This window comes from Choloepus didactylus, chromosome 1 (genome assembly GCF_015220235.1).
Source record: "Choloepus didactylus isolate mChoDid1 chromosome 1, mChoDid1.pri, whole genome shotgun sequence".
NCBI classification, from domain to species: domain Eukaryota; kingdom Metazoa; phylum Chordata; class Mammalia; order Pilosa; family Megalonychidae; genus Choloepus; species Choloepus didactylus.
Genome location: NC_051307.1, coordinates 85891401 through 85915057, shown reverse-complemented (window position 1 = coordinate 85915057; position 23657 = coordinate 85891401). Strand labels below are relative to the sequence as shown.

Below are 23657 nucleotides of genomic sequence, written 5' to 3'. Positions count from 1 at the left end.
TTTATATGAAAAATTGTTCATAAAAATAATTTCAGTTCTAAATGTTGTTAACTTTCCTCAAAGAGAATTCAAGTTTTGTTTCTGACAGCTTCTGGGGGGAAAAGGAATCAAGGATCTCCTAAATTCATTTTTAAGGATTGAGATTTTTCTGGATCATCTGGAAAATTATAATCTAATCCGTAGTCTATGTCAGGGATAGTTTACTTCAAGTTAACCTTTAATATATGGGAGTATAGCCTTTTGGAGTCCCAAAGCAAATGACTGTTTACCAGGGCCTCAACTTTGTTCTCCAGTCTTGCAAAGTTTTTAAAAGCATTGCTCTGCCTCTCAGCCACATTTTCTAGAACTACCACATTCTCCCAGGTAAAAAAATGGCCCAAGTGCCAGACTCAACTCTCTTAATTTCTGTCTTTTCTTAGATTTTGGCCCAGAAACCCTCACTATTTTATTAGTGCTCTCTATTGCCTTCATGTTGATTTAAAACTATTTTTTAAATCAATGGTCCATGTCCACTGCCACCATTCCTAAGCATTATTAAATAATCTCACATATTTTCTTCTCTCCTTCCCTCTATAGAAGGAAGAGGGAGGAATTTATACTTTGGAGACAACCAAGCATCGTGTTCTAACCATTTAATAATGCATTAACAAAAATACTTTATTATTTTATTGGTTGATCTTTGCTGAGTGTTTGTAGTTAACCTGGCAACTAGAGTATTTTTTTATTTTGGCACCTAGATTTTATAATGGCCATATATGTTTTACATAGGTTTTAATGAAAAGTATTGAACTTATTACTAAGTGTAAAAAAGAAGATCATTTTGTCACTCCTCTGACTTCACAATTCGCTATAGATGTTATGGAACAGGAATTATACTCAGAAATCAACATAGATGTATTCAATTCAAACTATGTAAACATAGATGTATTCAATTCAAGCTGTGTAAATCTCATTAAATTTGTACATAAGTAAAATGACTACCCCAACACTAAGGGTGATTTTTATCACAATAAGGTACACAAAATGCTTTGGTCCCTGAATTTATATTATTTAGATAGTATGTTTACATGTAAATACATGTACTGACCATAGTTTATATCTTTACTGATTTCAGAGGCTGTTTCATTATTAATTAAAGACAAAAGCTTTTCTGCTGTAATTTACAGGCTACATCAGTTTCCTCTCTGCTCTCTTTCTTACCTTACCCATCACCTGAACTTTCCTTTCATGATCCCTCTGACTGGGAATTAAAGTCTCAAACACAGATATATTCCCCTACAAAAGGTCTCTCAGGTACACATGCACAAACAAAGCTCAAGTGAAATGAAATTATTTGTATACGAGTATACATTGCATTAGTGGTAGAGCTGGCCAATACCCACACCTTTTGAGTGGCAGGGTAAAATTTCTCCATAAGCTTTGGTGCCTTTCCCTAACCCTGATACTTAGCACATCCTCAGGCCAACATGGTGGAAGATGTGCCTCTCCCACGGAAGGGTTGAGGGAGAGGGTATAAGAAAAGAGTTGACTCTCTTTCCCCTTCTTCATGAAATTTTTACTTTCAATGGACTTTCTAGCTCTGTTCTCCTAGCAACCTGATAAGGCATTATACACCAACTATCTTACTAAGCAACATTATTTAAGGTAAAAATGCCCCTCAAATTGCATCTGGATTTGGCAGAATTATAAATGAACTATTAATACCTAATAGGAAGTCATAGCTCTGAGACTCCCTGAGTTTGCTCAGTTTGTAACTGAGCAAGTCCACTGTGGGTACCCTGGAAGCTATGCCTTTGGATCTATTACAAGACATACTAGTTCCTGGGGCACGAGGCTTCTGAGCAGGGTGGCTCCTGCATCCAACCAATGTGAATCTCTTTTCCTTGCACCTGAGCTTTGTAACCTGGAGGCTAAACAAAATAGGTAGGTGTTCTTCTGTGTGGACTGTGACAAGAGCTCTCGCAAGAAGAGAAATGCTTGAGGCTGCCCTACTGGCAAGCTGTGGTTCCTGTCTTGTATCTTTCTGAGTAGACTGAGTCCAAATGTGGCCTATGTCTTGTGAGTATGAATGTTTAGTTAAGCCTAAGACCAACCCCTGGTGGGCATTACAGAAGGTGTCTGGGCTGGAACTGGGCAGGCTCTGTGCCTCGTTCTGTGCTCACACAATACACTAGGACATACCTTGTCTGCCTCCATATGAACAAGCTTTTTATAACTCTGATACATCCTGTAACCTTATTGGTGATGGAGTACAATCCCATAAAAAATCACTAGAGTCCTTTTTTCTGGATCACAGGAATTCAATTGCTGTAATCAACTCTATTCTCTAATAACTTCAATAGTATATTCTAGAACCTATATGAAATGCACCAATTTATGTAGGAATGCTTCATTTTCCTTAGCAAAAGATAAATTTTCACTTTGTCATTGTTAGAGTATAGCAAAAAGTTGAATGATGCTGTTTCTCTACTTCCAGATGAAAAATCAAACTCACCTTAGTGGTTTTCTTCATTTTGTCTTACTTCTTCATGTAACTTGTCATTGTCTGAGACATCATCTTGCTGTTGCTCGGCAAAATTATTTGTGACCATAGCTTCAGTGTGTCCGTGGATGATCTGATGGGCTGCAAGAATATGCTTCCGCTGTGCATTCCTCACTGTGCCAAAGTGACAGAAGTATTTTTACTATGAAGGTCTCAATGAAACCATTCCCAAAGCTTTAGGTAGTATAGTGATAATAATGATTATTTTGCAAACCACATATTCTCTGACTTGGGGCTGGTGAGGTTAAATAAAGATTATCTGCTCTCTGTCTCGGAAGGATATCTTCTAAAGATAAACCAAACCCAAACCTGATTTCTTACTGCTCCCCCTGCTCAAACTCTCTGCTTCAGTCAGGTCATTCTCCTCCCCACAAGGCCTGCTACCATCCCCACTCCTCAGCAGTTTCCCTCACCTGGAATGCCTACACTCCATCCCCTACCCTTTTTGTAACTTTCCACTTAAGTCCCAGCTCCTCCAGGAAGTCTCCTCTGATTATGTCAGCCCACATTTACCATACTTGCGTTTGTACCAGCCCCTTCAGCACTTCTTGTGAGTTACAGTTTGTTCTCTACTTAGGTTATAGACTTAAAGGTAGATTTAACGGTAGAGACTTTGTCTCATATTTCTTTTTTTTTTTTTTTTTTGAGCCTTAATCCCTAATGTGGAGGGCATTTATTGATAGATAGTGAGTTTCTGAGCACAGGGCTTTATAGACTGGTCCTAATTCCATATTCTAAGAATGTATATTATCAAGGCTCCAAGCTACAAACTATACTAAGCATCTAAGCCTTTGGAAAGGAGTGATAATAATAATGATGATGATGAGGAGGAGGATGTTAGCACTTAGCATTTGTTAAGCTCTTACTTTGTACCAGGCACTGTCTTAAGCAGTTGACAAAGAATTGTTCATTTAATCCTCTCCACAACCCTAAAAGAGAGTTCTATTAACACCCCCATTTTCAGAAGAGGAAACTGACTCACAGAAAGCTTAGGTGATTTACCCAAAGTCAAATAACTAGCAAAGGACAGTAAGAAGCACTGTTCTGTGCTACTCAGTTATCAGCTAGTTTCCACAGCGTAATTCTCCCAGCAGCTTATCACACTTTACAGTAGTATGGATGAAAGAGGGGGGCATTTGGAGCCACAGACATCGTGGTTCAGATCCCTCCTACTCTCAAAGTGGCTTTGGGGCAATTTCCTTAACTGTAAAAATGAGAGTACACTTACCTACAGATGTTATAAGAATCAGAAATAATGTACATTTAAAAATGTTTAGTATGCTGCCTGGAACTTAGTAGGCATTTAAAATTAGGCAATTAGGTAAAATTAGGCAATTACATCTGTAAATGTCTCCTGCATGGTCTTTCTGATCCATTAGCTATTTAAAAAACAGAGATATCTCAAAATGGGTTTTATATAATACTATCTTAAATTGGGGTAAAGAGTATATGTAATGTACCTGGTTCTCTTATTTGAAAAGAGAAACAAAAGGTCCAAGAGTGGGCTCCCTGTCCACTGGCTTTCTTGATTCTGCATAAATATAAAGGGAAGAGGCCAAGGACTAACCCAAGTTGCCTGAAGACAAATCACAATAGATTCTTCCTCCAACTCCTTCCCTTCAGGCCCAGGAGAATTTAGGGGAGGGGATCAACCTCCTTACCCGTTAACTACTTAAACTCACAAACTAGTAAATATTAAACCCCAGGTGAAAATTATCTGAAGCAGGTTGACTGACCTCACTTGGGACCTAGGAGTAGAAAGGAATTTCATATTTTTCTATTAAGACTCTAAAAAACATAATCTCTTTTTCTAATATAAGATGACCACAGAAATATTTATTATTATTTGATCTGGATGTTGAATTTTGTTGGTACAGACACTACATACATTTGTTGGTGCAAGTATGAATTTGAACAATATTTTGGTGGAACAATTTAGTAGTACCTATCAAAATGTGAAATGCACACACTCCTTGTCCCACCACTTGAACTGTTAGAAATTTACTCTCAGAAACTTGGCCAGGACATGGGTAAAAGATATTGATTGCAGCACTGCTACAGAAAAACACACTGGAAACAAACCAAATGCTTATGCTAGAGGGTACTTGTTTAAAAATTATAGCACAACCATGTTTTAGGAAAATAAGATATTTCTTTGTCCTCTTCAAATGCATTAGAATTCCACATACCTTTATCCCTGAGGAAGGGATCTGAAATATTGCATATTTTTATGCTTACACCTGTCCAGAATCACCCTGCATAACTCTGGAAACTTTGAACTGTTATTTCACTTTTTTATATATTGGTCCTCTGGTTGCACGAGGCCCTCTGGGATCAGATTTGCCACAAGCAGCCTGAGAACTCCAGAAGAATATATTTTTCATTTTTTTTAGAAATATTTTTTTTCTCTCCTTCTCTCCTGCTAAACGCTTCAGTCTTTAAACAACATGACTCTCTTTACAAATGATAAATTAGAATAGATTATACTTAGATACATTCCCTGCAGAAGCAGAAAATATTTGTGGCACAGGGAGAGGCAGAGTGGATTTAGTCCCTTCAGGTGTTCCTGCTTTGCAACACCCAAGGTGCTTATGTGCCCTTCTGATAGTTAAGTTCATGTGTCAACTTGGCCAGGTTTTGGCGACCAGTTGCTTGGTCAAGCAAGCACTTTCCTGATTGTTATTGTGAGCACATTTCATGGGCTTAAATCATCAGTAAGTTGATTGCATCTATGGCTAATTACATCTACAATCAACTGAAGAGATTGCCTTCAACACTGAGAGAAGTCTCATCCAATCAGTTGAAGGCTTTAAAAGGAGAAATGATGATTTCAGCAGTCAGGAGAGAGAATTTCTGTCTTTACTTCAGCCAGTCAGCTCCTCCTGGAGAATTCACTGAAAACCTTTATTGGAGTTCCCAGCTTGCACCTGCCCTACAGAATTTGGACTTGCCTATCCCTACAGTCAAATGAGACAATTCCTATAAAATTTTGTAATATTTACAGAGATCTCCTGTTGGTTCTGTTTCTCTAGAGAGCCCTGTTTCCAGAAGGCTCCTGCTGTTTGAAAATCCTGCATACTCTCAACTTTTGCTTTATGTTAAAATAAAGAAAGAATAAAATAAAATAAAGTACACTAATTCTGCAAACTGTAGAAATAAGCTTCCTTTTAAAGAAGGCTTGGATTTTGACACTCTGTCAAGCTATTTAAACTGCATTTCATTTATACTAGGGATGATTATATTCTGGAATCAGATAGCATGAAGAGAACTTGACAAGCTCTGAAATAAGAAAACGCCTTGTCCTTCAGAAATTTCCACATACCTCTGCTCAGTTCTAAATTTCTGGGATATTGAAAATAATTTATATCTAAAAAGAAAATCCTGAAATGAAGCATTTGCTTTGGCTTACCCTTTTCTTTGACAAATTCCTTTTGCACTGCTGGAATCAGGAAACTATAAACCAACTCAGCAACAATTTCTTCTGACTGAAGCTCAGTTCGACTAAAAATTAAAAATAAATGGAACCTCTTATAACAAAATCTTCTGAAACGAAATATTTGTCATCTTACTTGAACTGCTAATTTATACTTAGACCCTCCTGCTTGTGTAAGGAACACCACTGCTCAAGTTCTACATTCCCCTTTCTGAAATAAGTGATCAGAAATATCACATTGCTGGTGAGTTTGGCTAACTACATGGAAAGTTTGGTTTTGATCCTCCCCTTCATTTACCATGCCTGCCAAGAAGGGAATGTTAGATATACAGCTCATTCATGGAAGCAAAAAACCTTGCAGTGACTCTGTTGTTTTGCACACACTTATTCACATTGCTTTCATGCTTTGAAGTATTCTAAAAGTAAGTAATATGAAAGTGATCCAGATTGCAGAGGATAATCGAGAATTCAATCCTCAATTCTCCTATGTATAAAGGTATAGATGTGTTGGCTTCTAAAGAATTATGCTAATAAAAGAATGGATACTGAAGAATGGGTCATATACTTCTCCTTGGTGGTGATATACTAAGCTCACCCCAAAAATACAAATGAGTAAAAGTAAATGGGTTTTCCATTCTACAATGTGTACTCTTGATACGTACCGGTTTTCCATTTCAGAAGCAATGTCATTGATTTCCTCAGCCATCTTCTCAATTTCTGCCCTGGCTTGTTCTTCTGCAGTATTCTCTTCAGTATTCAGTATAACGTCTTCTAGATAGGAGGTTACAGTACTTTGATGAACTTTAATCACCTGCACAAAGCAAAAACATCCCCATTTACAAAGAACAGGAATGCTATGGTAAATAAACCAAGAAAATTACGCATGGGTTGACTTTTCTTAAAACAACTGTTTTATCCATTAAGTCAACAGTCTCTTCACTGATCATTTCTTTTCTTTCCCATCCAGTCAATCTCTTTCTATTCCACCTACCTACCCATTCTGGGCAGCTGTCACACACTTAGCCCACTTTAGAATTATGGACCTTTCCCCGGGGTGGACAATGCAGTACTGGAGGAAGATCATGGGCTTCACAGCCACTAGCTCTGGCTTGGATCCCAGCTCTTGTCTTAACCAGCAGTGTAACTTGTTCAAACTACCAAATTAACTGTGGCAGAGACTATGAGGTATGTCCCAATATCCTTTCTCCCTTTCCTTTTAGGTAATGGAAACCCTGGATTTTAGCTGGGCAAGGAGTTGCCTAGAATAAAGACTACTTTCGTAACACCCATAGGTATGGCCCTATGGCTAAATTCTGGCCAAGGAGACATATGCAGAACAGGTATGTGCAGCTTCCAGAAAGGACTCTTAAGGGCAAGACCTAGTTTCTTTTTCTCTTTTCAGCGAATAATGGGGATATAATGGCTGGAACACCAGCAGCCATCTTAAGTTGCCACAAGGGCCGCTTAGGGATGGAAAAGCAGAAAGTGGAAAGGATCCTGGGGCTCTGATAAATATGAGTCTATAACTCCCTGCGTCTGAGTTTCTCAATATCTACATGCTATTTTTTCTGATGCATACATTTCTGTGTTTTGGTATATTTATTTGCAAGCCTGCTTATCTTCAAGAGATAAGGAAGGAGGCAGAACAACAATAATTGTATTTTAATTTAGGAGGGAGATTGAGAATTAAAATAATGGCTGGTATTTGAATCTGTGGGTCCACTGGATGTCTGAACACATTCTTTACATAAATTGTCTTTAAATCAGACTGGAAGGGTCATGCTAACACTTTTTTGCCCTTCTGAGACATGGCTGACATTTTTCTGGCATCATTCCCATATAGAAGGTACCAGTTTCTTCCTTTCTGTGTTTTTGAGCATAGTGGTTCCTCTGTCCCTTTCACCTTTATTCTCATCCCCAGGTGGTTTGTCCCATCTCCGGCTGGTTTTTCCTTAACGATAGTAGGTAGGAGATTGCAAGTTCTGGTTTGGCTATATTTTCTAAGCCAATTAAATTTCAGTGACTCTTTGGAGCATTGTGTTAAGATGGTAGAAACCTAGAATATGAATTATTATGGGCTGTTAACACATTGTAGATTATCTGCCATTCTAGTTACAAACCCAAACTTGACAATGTTACCCCAACCTTCTTAAGCAGTAAGGAAGGTGAGAAATATTTTTAATTTTAATGAAAATGTCTTTTGAAAAGAAAAAATACACATTGGGTACTGTACATGGATCAATCCTAATTTCATAGGAATCAGGAAATTATTAACATCTCTGACTAAATAAGAAGACCCCAAATTGATGTAGCATTTTTTTTCACATGAGGAGCACAAAACTACCCACATAAGTGATTCAGGCGGTGCTCTTGGACAGGACTTTAAGTTTCAGGTTGGCTCTTTCTCTCTTTCTCATGTGGCCCACATCTGGTCCAGGGGAAACTCTGATACTACCTGTGACTCAACATATTCTGGGAGTGCCAACCACTCACACAGCCTTTCCCATGCCTGCTTCTAAAGCAGCCAGCTGGCCCACTCTCCTCCTCTCCATTTCCCAGGAGGGTAGGCACCCTAACTGAAAGTGCATATGACGCTCTCCAAGTGGTCCCATTGAAGCCCCTCTCTCTTGACTACAGCAAAAGGGAAGTACCCCTCACCCTCCTTCTTGGAGGTGGGGAGGTAGATTAGTCACAGCACTGCTCCCTTTAAAGAACTCTTCCTCACAAATCCCCTCCGATTTCAACACTTGACCTTTTATATTCTTGATTAGTGTGAGAGTGCTTTGAGACATACACTGGTTCCTAGAACTTCCTCTGAATTTGCATCTCGGTCACTTTGGAATTTCATATCCATTGTGTCTTGGTTGGAATTTTTAATTTACCAACCTGTTACACTAACTCCCAACTGTATACCTTCAGCCCAAACCTCTCTTGTACATCATCCTGTGTATCAGTCTATCAAAATGACACCTCCACTTAGATGTCTCAAAATTAAGTGAACTCCTGATTCCACCCCTGCCCGTAAGGTAGGCAGGGATAAGGTGGGCATTCCCACTTCAGAAAACAGGACCACCATCTTCCCAGTGACTTACGCCTGCAATTGGAAGTCACAGTTGATTTCTCTCTTTCTCACCTTGGCCTAAACTACTCCAACTGTTTCCTTCCTGGTCTCCTAGTTTCCACACTGCCTTCCCCCTCCCTATTCTCCACAAAGCAAGCAGAGTAATTCCTTTAAATGTGTCGCTGTCCCTCACTGTACCCCATTTGTTTCCTTCATGGAACTCATAACATTTTCTAATTCTATAATTATTTGCATGGTGTATATTATTGAAGCTCCAGGAGAAAAGAGACCATGTCTGGTATTTCCCTCTCCAATGTATTCCACAGTGCCTTTGTACAGTCCCTGGTACATATATATATATATATATATATATATATATATATATATATATATATATATATGTATATATACTTATTGAGTAAAATGAAAAAAAATCACCATTTCTCATCATGGGTTTCCTCTGGTTTGACTGGCATCCTACGAGACAGCTTCCCACCCCCAGCTGCCCCCACTTGCCTCTTTGAATATCTGATCCTCCTCCCGCAGGCGCCTTTGCTCCACCTGGCGCCGGCCACTCTCTTCGGCTTCTCTCATGCGCCGCTGCCGTTCTGCCAGCATGGCAAAGGCGTGGATCCTCCTCTCTTCCTGCAGTCTCACCAGCTCTTTGGACAGGAAATCAAACATGTCTGCCAATGCCCTTCCCTCCAGTCCAGCCAAATGGTTTTCAACCACTGATACCTTAAAAAAAAGATACAATTTTAAGGACATAAATTCTACTATGAATGGTGATTACAAGAAGGGGTGCTGGATTACCCAGGACTCTTGACAGTCAATTCACTTCCAGAATGTATTTAGCTTTCATTAAGGAGATAATTTCTAGACTGGCCCTTCCCATGCATTCTTACTAAGAAAACTTGTATTACAAAACTTAGACATGAGAAAGAAGATGGCCCAGATAGTCACTGATGAATTATAGTCCTCAAATTTTGAAGAGGGTACAGCAAAAGCATTTCTATTAGCAATCACATAGACTGGATTTTTTAGTGTTTTGCTATTTTTTTTTCCTTCAGTTTTATCCAGAAGGTAAAGTGCTTATGTCTTCCCATACATGAAGGGAAATATCAAGGTTTTTATTAAAGATATTATTGGATTTTAATCCAACAGAATCTTCTAGAAATTCACTCATGATACCTTTATTTTTCTTTTAATGCCTAGTTCTTTCACATAAGTTTGGGAAATTTAAGATCTTGAATAATACGGAAGTATTTTTAAATAACTTGAAAGCCATTAATAACCACTTTTGAAATAGAGCAGGAAAAAGCCTATGTCTACGTGGTCACTGAGGTAAAATAAGGGGCCTCATGGGGTTCTCTCCGGGCCAAATGACCACTGTTTAAGGGGGCCCAGGAATAAGTCACAAGTACCTATTTATGATCCTTGTGTTCTGGCTTTGCCATAAGAAGAAAGTATTTAAAATGATTATATCCTTTGCAACTTCATCCCATTTCCCCCCACTCTCAGGGATAAGGTGAAAGAGCTCTCCTTCCAGTCGTCTGCTACTTTAATATTGACAGTTCTCCCTTTGTACTCAGTTCCCCTCTGGTTTTTATTTGAAGGGAAGAAATACTCAGAGCTCTCAGAGACAGTATGGCTACGTGGCTACCTGGTGAGCTTGTCATTGTTGGCCCTGATGCCCTCAGCCTCAGCCCACCCCCACCCCTCACCCATATACACTTCCTGCCACAAAGTTAAACTTTACTTATAAAATAGGGAGAGTGGAAAGAAAGGGAGAGTCTCATTACTCCTTACTCTCATAAACACTGGCCATTCAGCCCAGAGAGCACTAACGATACTCTCCTTGAGTCGAGGGAGTTCAAGCTCCCTCACTTGTGGGACAGATGCATCCTTTCAAATCCCTGTTCATGTCTAGCCTTCATCCTAAGCTAGAAATCTGAGTATACTCAGTTAATATAATGTAATTTGAAAATTAAGTAAAAATATCTAGGAAGGTGATTCTTCTGTCATAATAGGTAATTCATTACATAACTGGGGATTATGCATTTTCTGAAAAGTTTTTCACTGAAAGTATAAGAAGAGAAGAGGAGAGGACCAGCATTCCTGTAGGTATATGTGAGATGTCCACTCCCTCATATCCCTGCATATCATCAGTGTTTCCAGGTACAATTAAAAGTAAACAGGATGAGTCCTTGGCTGGTTGACAGCCTTTCCCATCAACTCCTCTCTTTGGGCTCAGATGATGTGATATCAGTCATGTACATATCCATATTAATGAAAAAATGAAGTAAAAAGCCTGGGTCAGCTTAGCTGCATCTGCTGAAGTTCATTATCAGAAATCTCAAAGGGCCAAGTAGGACATTTTCCATCTGGGGTCCCAAGCCTTAGTACTTGTAGGGCATCCTGTTTCCTATCTAAACAGAAATCCAACCCCTTTCCCAATATTTCCAGGACTCTAGGACTTCCAGATTTAGAGCCTCCAGTGTCCACATTCTCCATTTTTTTTCTCTTGTCCCCGTTGGGTCTTTCTCCCTCCACCCACACCTCAAAGCTCAGTGACTGTCCAGGTTGCTTCTGCTGTGTAAAAAGAACAAAGTCGCAGTCATTTCAGAGCTGCTTACCATGTGTGCCCAGTTCCCACACAGCACAAGAGTTATGTATGTTACTAAATGTGGGTCATCTTAACTTTACTGTAAGTTTTACATTTTTATAATGCTAAACTCTTTACAAAATGGTTCTTTTTCAGATTGATTTACAGATAAGTGAGAGGAAGCAAAAAGTATATCTACCCCATATCAGTAACATATAAAATGGTGTGTATATATAGACACTCCATAAGAAAACAGGAAAAACATTTCCAATTGTTGGTTTAGAGCTATATTTCTCAGCTGTGTTGTGGGCAGAGAGCCAGGAGTTCATGATGCAAGTCACAGAATGTCATGAGAAATTAAGATTTTTAATATGAAATTTAGCCAGCATGAGCTATGCACAGTTCAAAAATTCAGAGATATTCTAAACTAAATCTCACTTCTCACTTCTTTTCTTACAACTTTGATTACTTATTCATTCTTCTAAGCCCCCTGTAGATGAAATGTAGTAGAGTCACTAAATATTTAAGAAAAATTGGAAGGGAAAAAAATCTTAGAGTTGAAAAAAAATGTTTTGCTTTTTTGCAAATAAAGAGAATAACATCATAATCAGTTTACTGAGGGTACACCCCATTCAAATTATTGACTGCAGCTGCATTTCTAAAGAATGTTGACTGTGATAGTGATGGGATTCTAGGAGATATTTCCTTCTTTTTTATCATTTCATTTATTGTTAAAATGTTGCTTGTGCAATAATCAAAATCAAGGGGGGAAATGTAAGTAAGAAAGAAACAAGAAAAGTACAAGAAAGAAAAGGAAAGAACCTTGTGTTCATGCAAGTTCCTCTGCCGCTGTAAGGCCAGGGTCACTTGCTTCTCGGCTTTCTTCACCAGCCTGTCATCTTCTTGTAGTGCGTGGCTGGTGCGCAGCTCCTGGATCAATTCCAATCGCTTTTCTTTCCCTTCAAACATCTGTATCAAATCAAATCAAAGAGAGACTTGCAAATTAACATTGCTTTGTACCAAACACAAGGATTTGCATGCAAGACTTGTAAGACACTTGGGAGCAGTCGGTTGTATTCTGCCTTTTGGGATCTGCAGCATGGGTGAGGGCTCCACAGGGCTCGAGTACAGCCTTTTTTACAGTGCCTTCAGCTGCCAGGCAGAGAAAGGACTTAGTTACCAGTTAGGTGCTCACCCAGTTTCTTAAAATGCCTCTCAAAGACAAGGTGACAACTAGAGTCATATTAAGAAATTAGAACCTTTGCCTTGTTTTCTGTGCACCTTCCCTAGGAAACTTGGAGATGGTATTGTTCGTGGTCATCTTTTCTTTTCCAACAAATCGCCCCTGGTTTGTATTATGCAAGCCACTGTCTGAATTTAACTGGAGTTTTTGCTGGAGAAATATTGAGGAGTAAAGAAGAGTGCTGAACACAAAGTGCTCACTCAGCTTCCCTGGACTTACTCATCATAAACGAGTCTCTTAAGAGTTATGGCTGTTGAGCAGAAGAAGACTTTTAGTTGGGGCTTTTACCAGCCCTCCCTTTTTTAAAATTACTATTAAAGTGTAATTGCTCTAATAGCGCAAATAATCTGGTTAAAGCTTTAGAGCCAGAAAAACCAGAGGTGAATCTGCTGGCAGTTAACTTTCTCTCAGGCTCAGATTATTTGCCTGAGAGAGTAAATGGGGTTGCTGATAGGAAACAAACAAACAAAGAAAAAAAGAGATGATATATGTAGAGCAAAGACTATATCATGTGGCCATTTAGGAAGGATTCAAATCATAGTCATTGCTATTTAATTATTTCATTTATAATACAGGTATTGCTAGCTATAAGCAAACTCAAATAATTGTATTATGACTGTGAAAAATTAGATAATCCACTTGGTTGACGATGCTTTGAAAGTCAAAACTCAGGTGAGAAAATTTCTGGATTTAAGCCTTTCCAAGGAAAAAATTGGTTTCACACTGTCTTGGTGACAACTGTGGCCAACAGCAGGAGACCCTTGCTTTCCCCCTCCTGGACACTGTGCCGTCACCTGGACCAACTATGGCGATGGAAAGGAGTGATCAGGTAACCACAGAATTGAGCTCAATAGGATATCAGGGCATAGGTGTGAACTCACTCCAAGGAGTGAACTCTATAATTATATTAATTCTATAAATTCTATAGAATGGATAAAATAGATTTACCCATTCTGTAAATATATTCTGAAAGGAAAAACACAGAGCCATTTGTAGGACTTTGCATACCATGTTCTGAATGACTCTGCCCCGGAGTAACTTTTGAAGGTAGATCACAGCCATTTCTACCTCTTCTGCTTCCTAAAAGAACAAAGGGAGAGCCAAGCAGCTTGACAACGTTTTTATCAGCAAGAGTCAGCGTCAAATATTTTTAAAATACTTATACCAAAGTTTCAGTGGCTGAGAGATTTCAAATGGAGTTGAGAGGTCATTCTGGAGGTTATTCTTACGCACTATATAGATATCCCTTTTTAGTTTTTAGTTTATTAGAATACCTAGAAGGAAATACCTGAAACCGTTGAACTGCAATCCCGTAGCCTTGATTCTTGATGATGATTGTATACCTACATAGCTTTTATCATGTGACTGAGTGATTATGAAAACTTTGTGACTGACACTCCCTTTATCCAGTGTATAGACTTATGAGTAATAAAATAAAGATAAAAAATACAAATAATAGGGGGATAAGGGGTATGGGATATTTTGGGTGTTCCTTTTTATTTTTTTTCTTTATTTTGGAGTAATGAAAATGTTCTAAAATTGATTGTGGCAATGAATACTCAATTATATGATGATACTGTGAACCACTGATTGTATACTTTGGATGGATTATATGGTGTGTTAATACATCTCAGTAAAATTGTATTTAAAAAAGACTGTGCTACATGTCAAAAGGATTTAATGGGCTAAAATGTGGTCCCTGCCCTCACTGAGCACATAGTATTTTCATTGCTACTTACTATATCATTAAAATTCATTGTTATTTTCTCATCACAAACAACATTAACAAATAGAAGTAAAAGCAAAAAATTCCCCCACTGTCATGCTATCCCTGCAGATCAAGCCTTTTTCATTTTTCTATACTCCTTCCCAGCAAAGTCTTTTTTGAAGCAACAGATATGGCTTATAAAATCCCTCTGGCAATAGTTTTTTCATGTTTGATGATAAGTAGGCAGAGAATTAAGAGTTTAGAAAGAGGTGTTTTGCACAAGAATTTAAACTGGAAAATCAGAGTGTAATGAATAATATCAGCCACCTGCAAAAATCACCTTAAACTCATTTATGTGAACAAAGTAAAAAGAGCAGGGTCTGGAAATCTAATTAAGACACCTGTGAATTGAAAAAAAAAAAAAAGCAACAGTCTAATAGCATTAACACATGGGAAGGACAGTGTGTTAACCAAAGGCAGTGGCCTGTACAAAGTCTAGAAAAGGAGATACTGTCCAGAAAGGAGCATGTCCTGGCCAGTCAGTGGAGGTTCCAGTCTCTCCACAGGGGCAACCCGGCAGGGTCAAGGAACAGGCATTAGTGAGATACACCAACTCCCCTCCCTATGATGACAGGCAAGCTAACCTTCTGAACACAATTTGGCTTCTTATAAGGATTGTCCTATACTGAGAGATAATGTGCTGACCAGTCAACAGGAACATCCTCTCTCACCAGGCAGTCATATTTCTCTATAAAGTAATAAATTTGCACTGTGGCCACTCTAGCAGTTTCTTGTGGGTTTGTTTAGTCTGAGTTAGTCCTCTAAATCCTAACCAACTCTGGTACCTTGCCCAAATTGAGTTTGGACATCTGCAAAGGTGAGGGATGACCTGTTTGTTTGACCCCTTTGAGCCAGTCCTACTTCAGAAGCCAGACTGTCTTTCTGGATGTCACCTAAGGCATCTTGTCCCTCTAGGATTCTGTTATCAGCAACCCTCCACGTGGGAGGACAGCTATGGTAATTGATCATCATTCAATCTTCTTTTTTTATTTGACATGCACGTGGGTTACATTATGAAGTCTAGTTTTCTTGGGAAAATTTTTTATTCTTTGTGTTTTCGTTCTCGAAAAGAATTGGGTTTAGATTTCCTTTCCTTTCCTTTCATTTATTCTTGCTTGTTTTTGCATGTGTTTGATGTTTGACACATAAGAATAAAGACAGCATTTAAGCCAGGGAAATTAACACTATTTAATTAGGTTTGTTTTCAACCCAAACTATGATAAGAATAAACTGACAGCAATCCTGAATTTGGCATTTCAAATGAAAAAAGTTTCAAACTTACATTGGAACTAATTTCCAAGGTTGGAGTTGGAAGCCGAGGTTGAGGTATTGGGTTTTGTTGAAGGAAGCGCAGAGGTTTCTTTGATTCAAGAACTTTATTCTTCTTTTCCAACAGTGCCTGAAATAACACCAAATAAAGTCATTCTTTACCTTTGTATTTTCCTTCAACACCAGATCTAGGCTGCAACCAGAAATAATATTCTCTATGGCTACGCCAGGGCAATTTGAGAAAGTCCAAACTGAGATGCTTGTGTCTCCCAGGGGACACTGTGATAGTCTTATAAGGATATGTTTCCCCACTGAATAAATGTGGCATTATTTTAGGTACATACATTTTAGTCAAAGATTTGAGGGATTTTAAAAACTGAGTTCTTAAAAAGTTCTGTCATGCGTATGTACAAGCAAAATATCGAACTGCTATTTTTCCGCATGAGCTAATATACCACTTTAAATGAATGCCTGTGCAATAGAAAATTTTCCTTTGAAGTAAATGACTCAAGTATTTCATATGTTTTTGTTGTTATGAATGAACACAGGAGGATTAAATGACAATTGTCTCAAAGTGAAGTGAGAGCTTTACTTTGGCCTTGAAAGCCTACACATTCAGATTTTCAAAAATGAGCTCATTTCCTTTAGAAAGAGTGTGGGTTTTTTTTTTTTTTTTACTTTTGATCACCAAAAGTCCTGCCAAAATTAGGTGATGCAAGGTTTTGTCCATTGGTTCCATTTTCAGCTACAGGGAAATTTTAAAAGTATCAAAAATTCTGATCTTCGTGATTTAAAAATCATTCTTTACTTTTTTATCACGTGATACTTTTTATATTATATTTTCCAAAAAAACACAGATAAGTGATAAGAAACAAGCACTAAGAAGCACTAAGTCAAAACTAGAAAGTAGTAGAAATATGCAAATTATAAGTGAAATTTGGAACGGCCTGAAATTACTGTGGTTTTGAGAGACACAAAGCCTCTAACATTCTTCACAATAAAATTAACAACAAATATGTAATAGCTCTTTTGCAAACACAACTGATAAACTAATAGAAAGCAGTAGCAGTCTAAAAGTAATTAATAATTCTAAACTCTGGTATCTTGTGAAAAGCCCCAAACAATACTACACAAAGCTGTTTCATACCCATCATTCCTAGTAGATTATGTTGGTAAGGATGAGGGAAAATAGGCACTCTTACACACTACTGAAATTGGTACATCATTTATGAACGAAAATTTGGCAATATCTATCAAAATTATAAATGCACATATATTGTAGTCTACCAATTCTATGTCTAGGAATTTATCTTCTAAATATGCTCACATATGTACCAAATTAGATGCATATAAGATTATTCATTATGGCATTGTTTGTAATACCAAAAATTGGAAACATTCTAAATATATATCAAAAGGAGAATGGCTATATACATTATAATATGTTTCTACAATGATATATCATACAAGTGTAAAAAAATAAAAAAAAGGTTTTCTGGTAATACTGATATGGAATGATCTCCAAGATATATTTAGTCAAAAAAAGCAAAGGCAGAACAGCATCTATTATATACTAGCACTTATATAAAGAAGAGTTTAAAAATATACTTCCATATATTTATATATATTTATTTATATATTATGTATTTCACACATATTGATGCAAACATACACACATATACATATTTCTATTTTTATATAGAGATCTATACATACAAATATATTTGTATCTCTGGAAGGACAGATATGAAACTGGAAACATTAGTTCTCAGAGAAGGAACTTCATGGCTGGGAGACAGGAATGAAAAGGAACACCTCAATGTATAACTCATGAAGTTTAAATCATGGAGCTCTACTTATTTAGTAAATAAATAAGAATTAAGAAGAGTTAAAGAAAATAAAAAATAATTCTAATTCTGAAGAAAAATCACCAGAGTTTTCACTATTATAAGAAAAAAAACATTTGGTTAAGAAGCCTAATGAAAAAGCATAAACAATGAAACAAAAAAATTTGAGATTTTCTTTAATCGCAACCTCACAATTGTCCTGAAAGATGAAGCTCATAAAGAGAGACACAGAAAGAGAGAGAGAATGAATTATTGATATGAGAATATTAGGGGGATTACTCTCATCAAACAATACATTATAATATGCTCAAAAGACAACTTGATCAACTGAGTAGGCAACTGTGTTTAACCCATGGTATTCATAAATAAAAGAAAGGACTAACCAGTGGTCTCTTTTAGTCTGCTTTACAATGTAAGCAGTTTGACATCAAAAATATAATTCATTCTAAATTTCTACCAAAAATAGCCTGAAAATATTGTACTATAGTAATTCTTTTTATGCCATTATGGATATCTCTCCTCTGTTATTACTATGCCATAGTTCATAAAGTATTTTAAAAAACAATTTATACTACCTGTGCCTTCATATTTCTATGACTGTGGATTTTCAAAATAATGTGACTATAAGACCAAGAAAATACACTGCCTGTTTGAAAAGCTGATATTTAATGACTTTTTCTCTTTAATTCAATCCAATATTCCAAATGATTAGATTCCATATAAGGGCATCTCACCCATTAACCAACAAGATCAGTAGAAATATTTTGTTTATAATCTGAGTACTTCAAAATCATTTTTCTTTTTAAAAAACATACATATGTAATATGGAATGGAAGGAAAAGCCACATAAATTGTTAAGCTACAATTGAAGACTTCAAAAGAATGCCTGCTTGGATGAGATATTTTTGGAAAGGTAGCCCTTCAAGAGACTGTTGGATGGTAAAGACTAAAAATTCAAGCCTGACAAAGAGAAAAAATAATGTAGACACATTTCTTTTTAGGAATGGACAACTCTGACACTATCAATTACATCCATTTATTACATTATGTACTATTTGAGATGAATTTGGATTAGCTTTCCTTCCAAATGGAAAATGGCTGGTTTTCTTGAAAGAGGAATCTATGCCTCTCTGCCCTCAAGAGCATCTATCTCTTGCAAGACTGATCATTTTTACCTTTTACCTGTCTCCTTTATTGTTTCATTCCAAACATCTGGATAAATACATGTTTTCATTCAACTCATCACTCAATTACTGTAAGGGTTCCCATTAAAAAAATGTTGGGGTAAAGAAAAATGTTGGGGTAAAGAAAGCCTTAAGAATTCCTACCATGATGATGAACCAGCCCAGTCTGCTGTTGCCTCCTCAGAGAAAAAAAAAATGAGGGAAGTCATCAAAAATAAGGAGAAAACTCTGAGAGATTCCTGGAGAGAGAGAGAGAGAACTGTTTTGAACTGGGCATGGGTGTGTAGAAGTTGGGATGCACAAGCTGGAGGTTATTCCTTTATACCTTTAAGAATATAAAGTATGAAAGGAGCTGTTAGTGTTTTGCTCTTACCACTTTTCCTCCATTGCCTGGGGACAAATAGTGTGTACTCCCACACTTGCAGTGACCAGGGCAAGTAAGATCAGAGCAGGGCAGCAGAGAATCTTTGTGCTGATGAAGAGCTGAAAAGCAGGTGAGGGCCCAGAGTCAGGTGTGTAATCAGCCGAGCTGCGATGGCAGCAGCAGTACAGCTGTGGCACCAGGAGAAGCCACCTGGAGGAAGCACAAGGTGCAGGAGACACTGGCTGCATGGACCAGTGACAGCTTGAGAGGTACTAGATTTTGACAACTTCACACCTTGCATGACTATAGGTAGTGGTTCTTGGCTCAGGGGGTGTTGGAAAGTTTGCTGTGACCATGCATTTAGTTCAAGGAACTTTTGTTGACAGGAGATTTTTATAGAAAGCAAGTTGAAGTAGATGCACAGTGTATGCCTGAAATCTTGGATACTGCAGGAGCAAAACAATTTACAGCAATGAGGGATCTGTACATAAAAATGGACAAGGCTTTGCATTAGTTTATTCCATCACAGCACAGTCCACATTTAATGATTTACAAGACCTGAGTGAACAGATTCTTTTGAGTAAAAGACACTGACGATCTTCCAATGATTCCGGCTGATTATAAGTGCCCCTTGGAAGATGAAAGAGTTGTGGGAAAGGAGCAAAGACAAAATCTAGCAAGCCAGTGGAACAATTGTGCATTCTTAGAATCTTCTGCAAAATCAAAAATAAATTTTAATGAGATCTTTTATGACCTAGTACGGCAAATTAGCAGAAAAACTCCAGTGCTTGGGGAAGGCCCATAAAAAGACATCATGTCAGCTGCTTTAATATATAAATGCACTGCAGCTTTGAACAAGATCTGAAAAAGTGTTGCCCAATTCAACAGTGCCAGCATTCCAACTTTGCTAAACCCAGCAACATCTTAAATGGACTTTCCTGTGGTGGTACCCTTCAAGAGGCGTATGAAAGCTACTGTATCAGTTTGCACATTCTAATCATTTTCCAGTATCACAAGAGAAATTTTTACTTATATAATCATCCTAGAGTATGCAACTGGTGAAACCAGAGACTACACCCAGTATTACTGCTTAAGAGACAATCTTCATCCACTAATGTTGCACATGTATTAAAATGGTGTACTGTATACCTTAACATGCCCCATAAAGTTGTCTTAACCCACCCCAGAGAAAAGCAGCCAGCAGCCTCTGTTTCAAGCTTGCCCCTGACAGGGGCTGAGTCTGTGGAGACTTAAAGGCATAATACCTCCTAATGATTGCAGGGAACAGTTTGCTGAAGAGTACCATCTTCTGGGCAGGCCAGGAAAGCACATATTCCGGGAGCTGTCAGACAGACAGTTGGCATCTTGTCCGGTCATCTCCCCAGGGCACTCTGGAACCAGTTTATGCCTCCTTTGTGGGTCCCTGGCCCTGCTTTCACTGGGAAATAAAGACTTGAGAAAGTCCTTTTTGGGATGACCCTCCTCCCACAATTTGCCCTACAGGCAAAAACAGCTAGAGACAATGAAAGGGTTGTTAAAAAAACTATAGAGTCAATCAGAAACAAACAGAACAGATCAACATTCCTGGAGAAGAAACAGAGAAAAGGAAGCTTTCTCCTGGGGGTAAAACAACTGCAAAAATAATGCAATCTCAAAAATTGTACCATATATCCAGGGCAAGAATCAGATGAAGAAGATCTGAAAAAATCTTATCAGTTAAACATGAGCTATCCTAAAGACTAGAATAAGTTGAACCAAATGTCAAAGAACAACCTTAACACAAAACCTATAAACAATAAAACCCTAGGCAAGAGAGAGAAACTCGCCACCAGAGTAAACTCATCAAGATAATCAGATGCCTAGAGAGCAAAAAATTACAAGCCATACTAAGAAACAGGAAGATGTGGCCCAGTTAAAGGAACAAATCAAAACTTCAAAGGAGATATAGAATTTGGAACAAGTAATCAAAGAGGGTGAAACAACTCTCCTAAATCAATTCAAAGAGATGACAGAAAATATGGCTAAAGAGATAAAGGAAATTAAGAAGACACTGTGTCAGCATAGATAAGAATTGGAATGTATAAAAAGAAACACAAGAGAAATGATGTGATGAAAGGCACAACAGAAGCAATTAAAATACGCTAGAAGCATACAACAGAATATTTGAACAGGCAGAAGAAATAATCAGCAAGCTAGAATACAGGACAATTGAAATCTTACAGAAGAACAGATAGAGAAAAGAATGAGAAAAATTGAGCCAGGTGTCAGGATTTGAATGACAGCAAGAAGCGCACAAACATATACATCATCAGTGTCCCAGAAGAAGAAGAGAAGGGAAAAGGAACAGAAAGAATATTTGAGGAAATAGTGGCCCCAAATCTCCCAACTCTTATGAAAGATATAAATATACACATTCAAGAAGAACAATTTACTCCAAACAGAATAAATCTTAATATGTGTACTCTGAGATACATACTAATCAGAATGTCAAATGCCAAAGATAAGGAGAGAATCCTGAAAGCAGCAAGAGAAAAGTGATTCATCACAAACAAGGAAACCACAAAAAGACTAAGTGCCAATTTCTCATCAGAAACCATGGAGGTGAGAAGGCAGTGGGATGATATATTTAAGATACTGAAAGAGAAAAACTGCCAGACAAAAATTCTTTATCCAGCAAACTGTGATTCAAAAATGAGGGAGAATTCAAAATATGCACAGATAAAGAGAAACTGAGAGATTTCGTCAATAGGAGACCTACCCTAAAAGAAATACTAAAGGGAGTCCTGCAGGCTGAAAGGAAAAGAGATGAGAGAGAGGTTTGGAGTAGAGTACAGAAATGAAGATTATCAGTGAGGGTAACTAAAAGGGTAAAAAGAGAGACAAAAATAAGATATGACATATAAAAACCAAAGGATGAGGCATGCTTCTCCCTCGAACATGTCCGTGTTCTCTTCAACATGTATTCTTTCTCTCTTTCTTTAATAAAGTTTACTACTTATTCCTACTGGCCCCTCTCATCTCTGAGTTTTTTCCATGGTGAGAGTCCCAAACCTGAAATGGGGTTCTGCCTGGCACTGTTGCCAGAAGGGTGCCAGTTACATGTTTTGGAGAGCCGAGCCAGGAGAAGATTGCTGCAGGAGCTTCCAGGAGTCCATCTTCACTGATTTAAAGTGAGAACACATCCTGAGCAGTCAAAGTCTATGGAATCTCCAGTTGGATTCACCTGTCCAGCTCAAGCTCCCCAGCCAGGATCCTAAAGACCCTCCTGAACAAAAAGAATCCTACAGCTGTCAGCCACTGGACAATTTAAAACTCCTACTAAAAAAGCAGAGCTAAGTATAATAAGTGTTCTCTTTCTCTTTTGTGTTCTACTATTCCTTGCTCCTCACAACCTAACCAAATGACCCTTAAAAGGCCTCTTCTAGGCCTCCTCCAAACCTTAGAGTCTCTAGCAGCAGTGGTGCATCAAAATAGGCAAGCCTTGGATGCACTCATTGCAGCACAAGGGGGAACTTACCTCTTCTTACAAGAAAAATGCTGCTTTTATGTCAACCACTCAGGTGAAACTCAAGAAAATATATGGGACCTTTGAGAACAATCCAACAAATTAAATATAATTCTGGAAGCAACTGGAATCCTTTTCCAGATCTACCTACTCTAATTACTTAAATCCTTCCTTTTCTAAGTCCTTTAATCCCTTTTCTTCTCATTCTTATGTTTGACCCATGTATATTTAACCTACTTGTCAAATTTGTTTCCAACAGACTGCAAGCATTTCACAACAACCTCATGCTCATCCATGAATGTTAAGCTGTTCTGGACCAGGACCAGCCTACCCCCACCCTTACTAAAATAGAGAAAGAGTTTTACACCCTGGAAGGCAGAGTCCACCATCCTTAAAACAGCAGGAAGAAGTTTCAGAAAATGGATCTTCCCCCTCAGCACCCCCTCAAGATTAAAGGTGTTCCACACTTTCAGGGGGAAGTTGAGGCAGGATAGAATAGGGCATCAAGGCTGTGGTCTCTGGTCTTCTATTCAGCTTCAAAAGAGTTAATGCAGACCTGCGAACTTCTCATGCGACAAAAATTTCCCCTAGAGCTCCAAAATCTCCCCAAACCATAAAAGCTTGTAAAATCATGGGCCTAAAGCAAATTCTTGGTTAATGATAGAAAGGATGGGGTCATAAAAGTTTTAAACATTTGCCCAAAGACAAATTTTAGATATTTGACAGCAGGTCACAGTTCTGATACACTATCTTCTCCTAGAACAAAGAAGACACCTGGTGTTCAATGGTTGAGATAAAATCTCTGTAAAACTTTCCTATATAACAAGCCAACCCGC

At 38.0% G+C, this 23657-nt stretch overlaps 1 protein-coding gene across 4 annotated transcripts in view; it reads right to left on the bottom strand.

The window, feature by feature from the left end:
• CFAP91 (cilia and flagella associated protein 91) overlaps positions 1-23657 on the bottom strand; it is a 110260-nt gene that overhangs the window by 31194 nt on the left and 55409 nt on the right. For all 4 annotated transcript variants that reach the window (XM_037836183.1, XM_037836175.1, XM_037836188.1 and 1 more), the window contains 7 exons: positions 15935-16051; positions 13893-13964; positions 12464-12610; positions 9553-9774; positions 6638-6786; positions 5952-6043; positions 2495-2656 (listed from right to left, as the gene is read on the bottom strand). In XM_037836183.1, the coding sequence (XP_037692111.1) occupies positions 2496-2656; positions 5952-6043; positions 6638-6786; positions 9553-9774; positions 12464-12610; positions 13893-13964; positions 15935-16051 (960 nt within the window). In that variant the 3' untranslated portion in view covers position 2495. The remainder of the gene's footprint in view (positions 1-2494; positions 2657-5951; positions 6044-6637; positions 6787-9552; positions 9775-12463; positions 12611-13892; positions 13965-15934; positions 16052-23657) is intronic.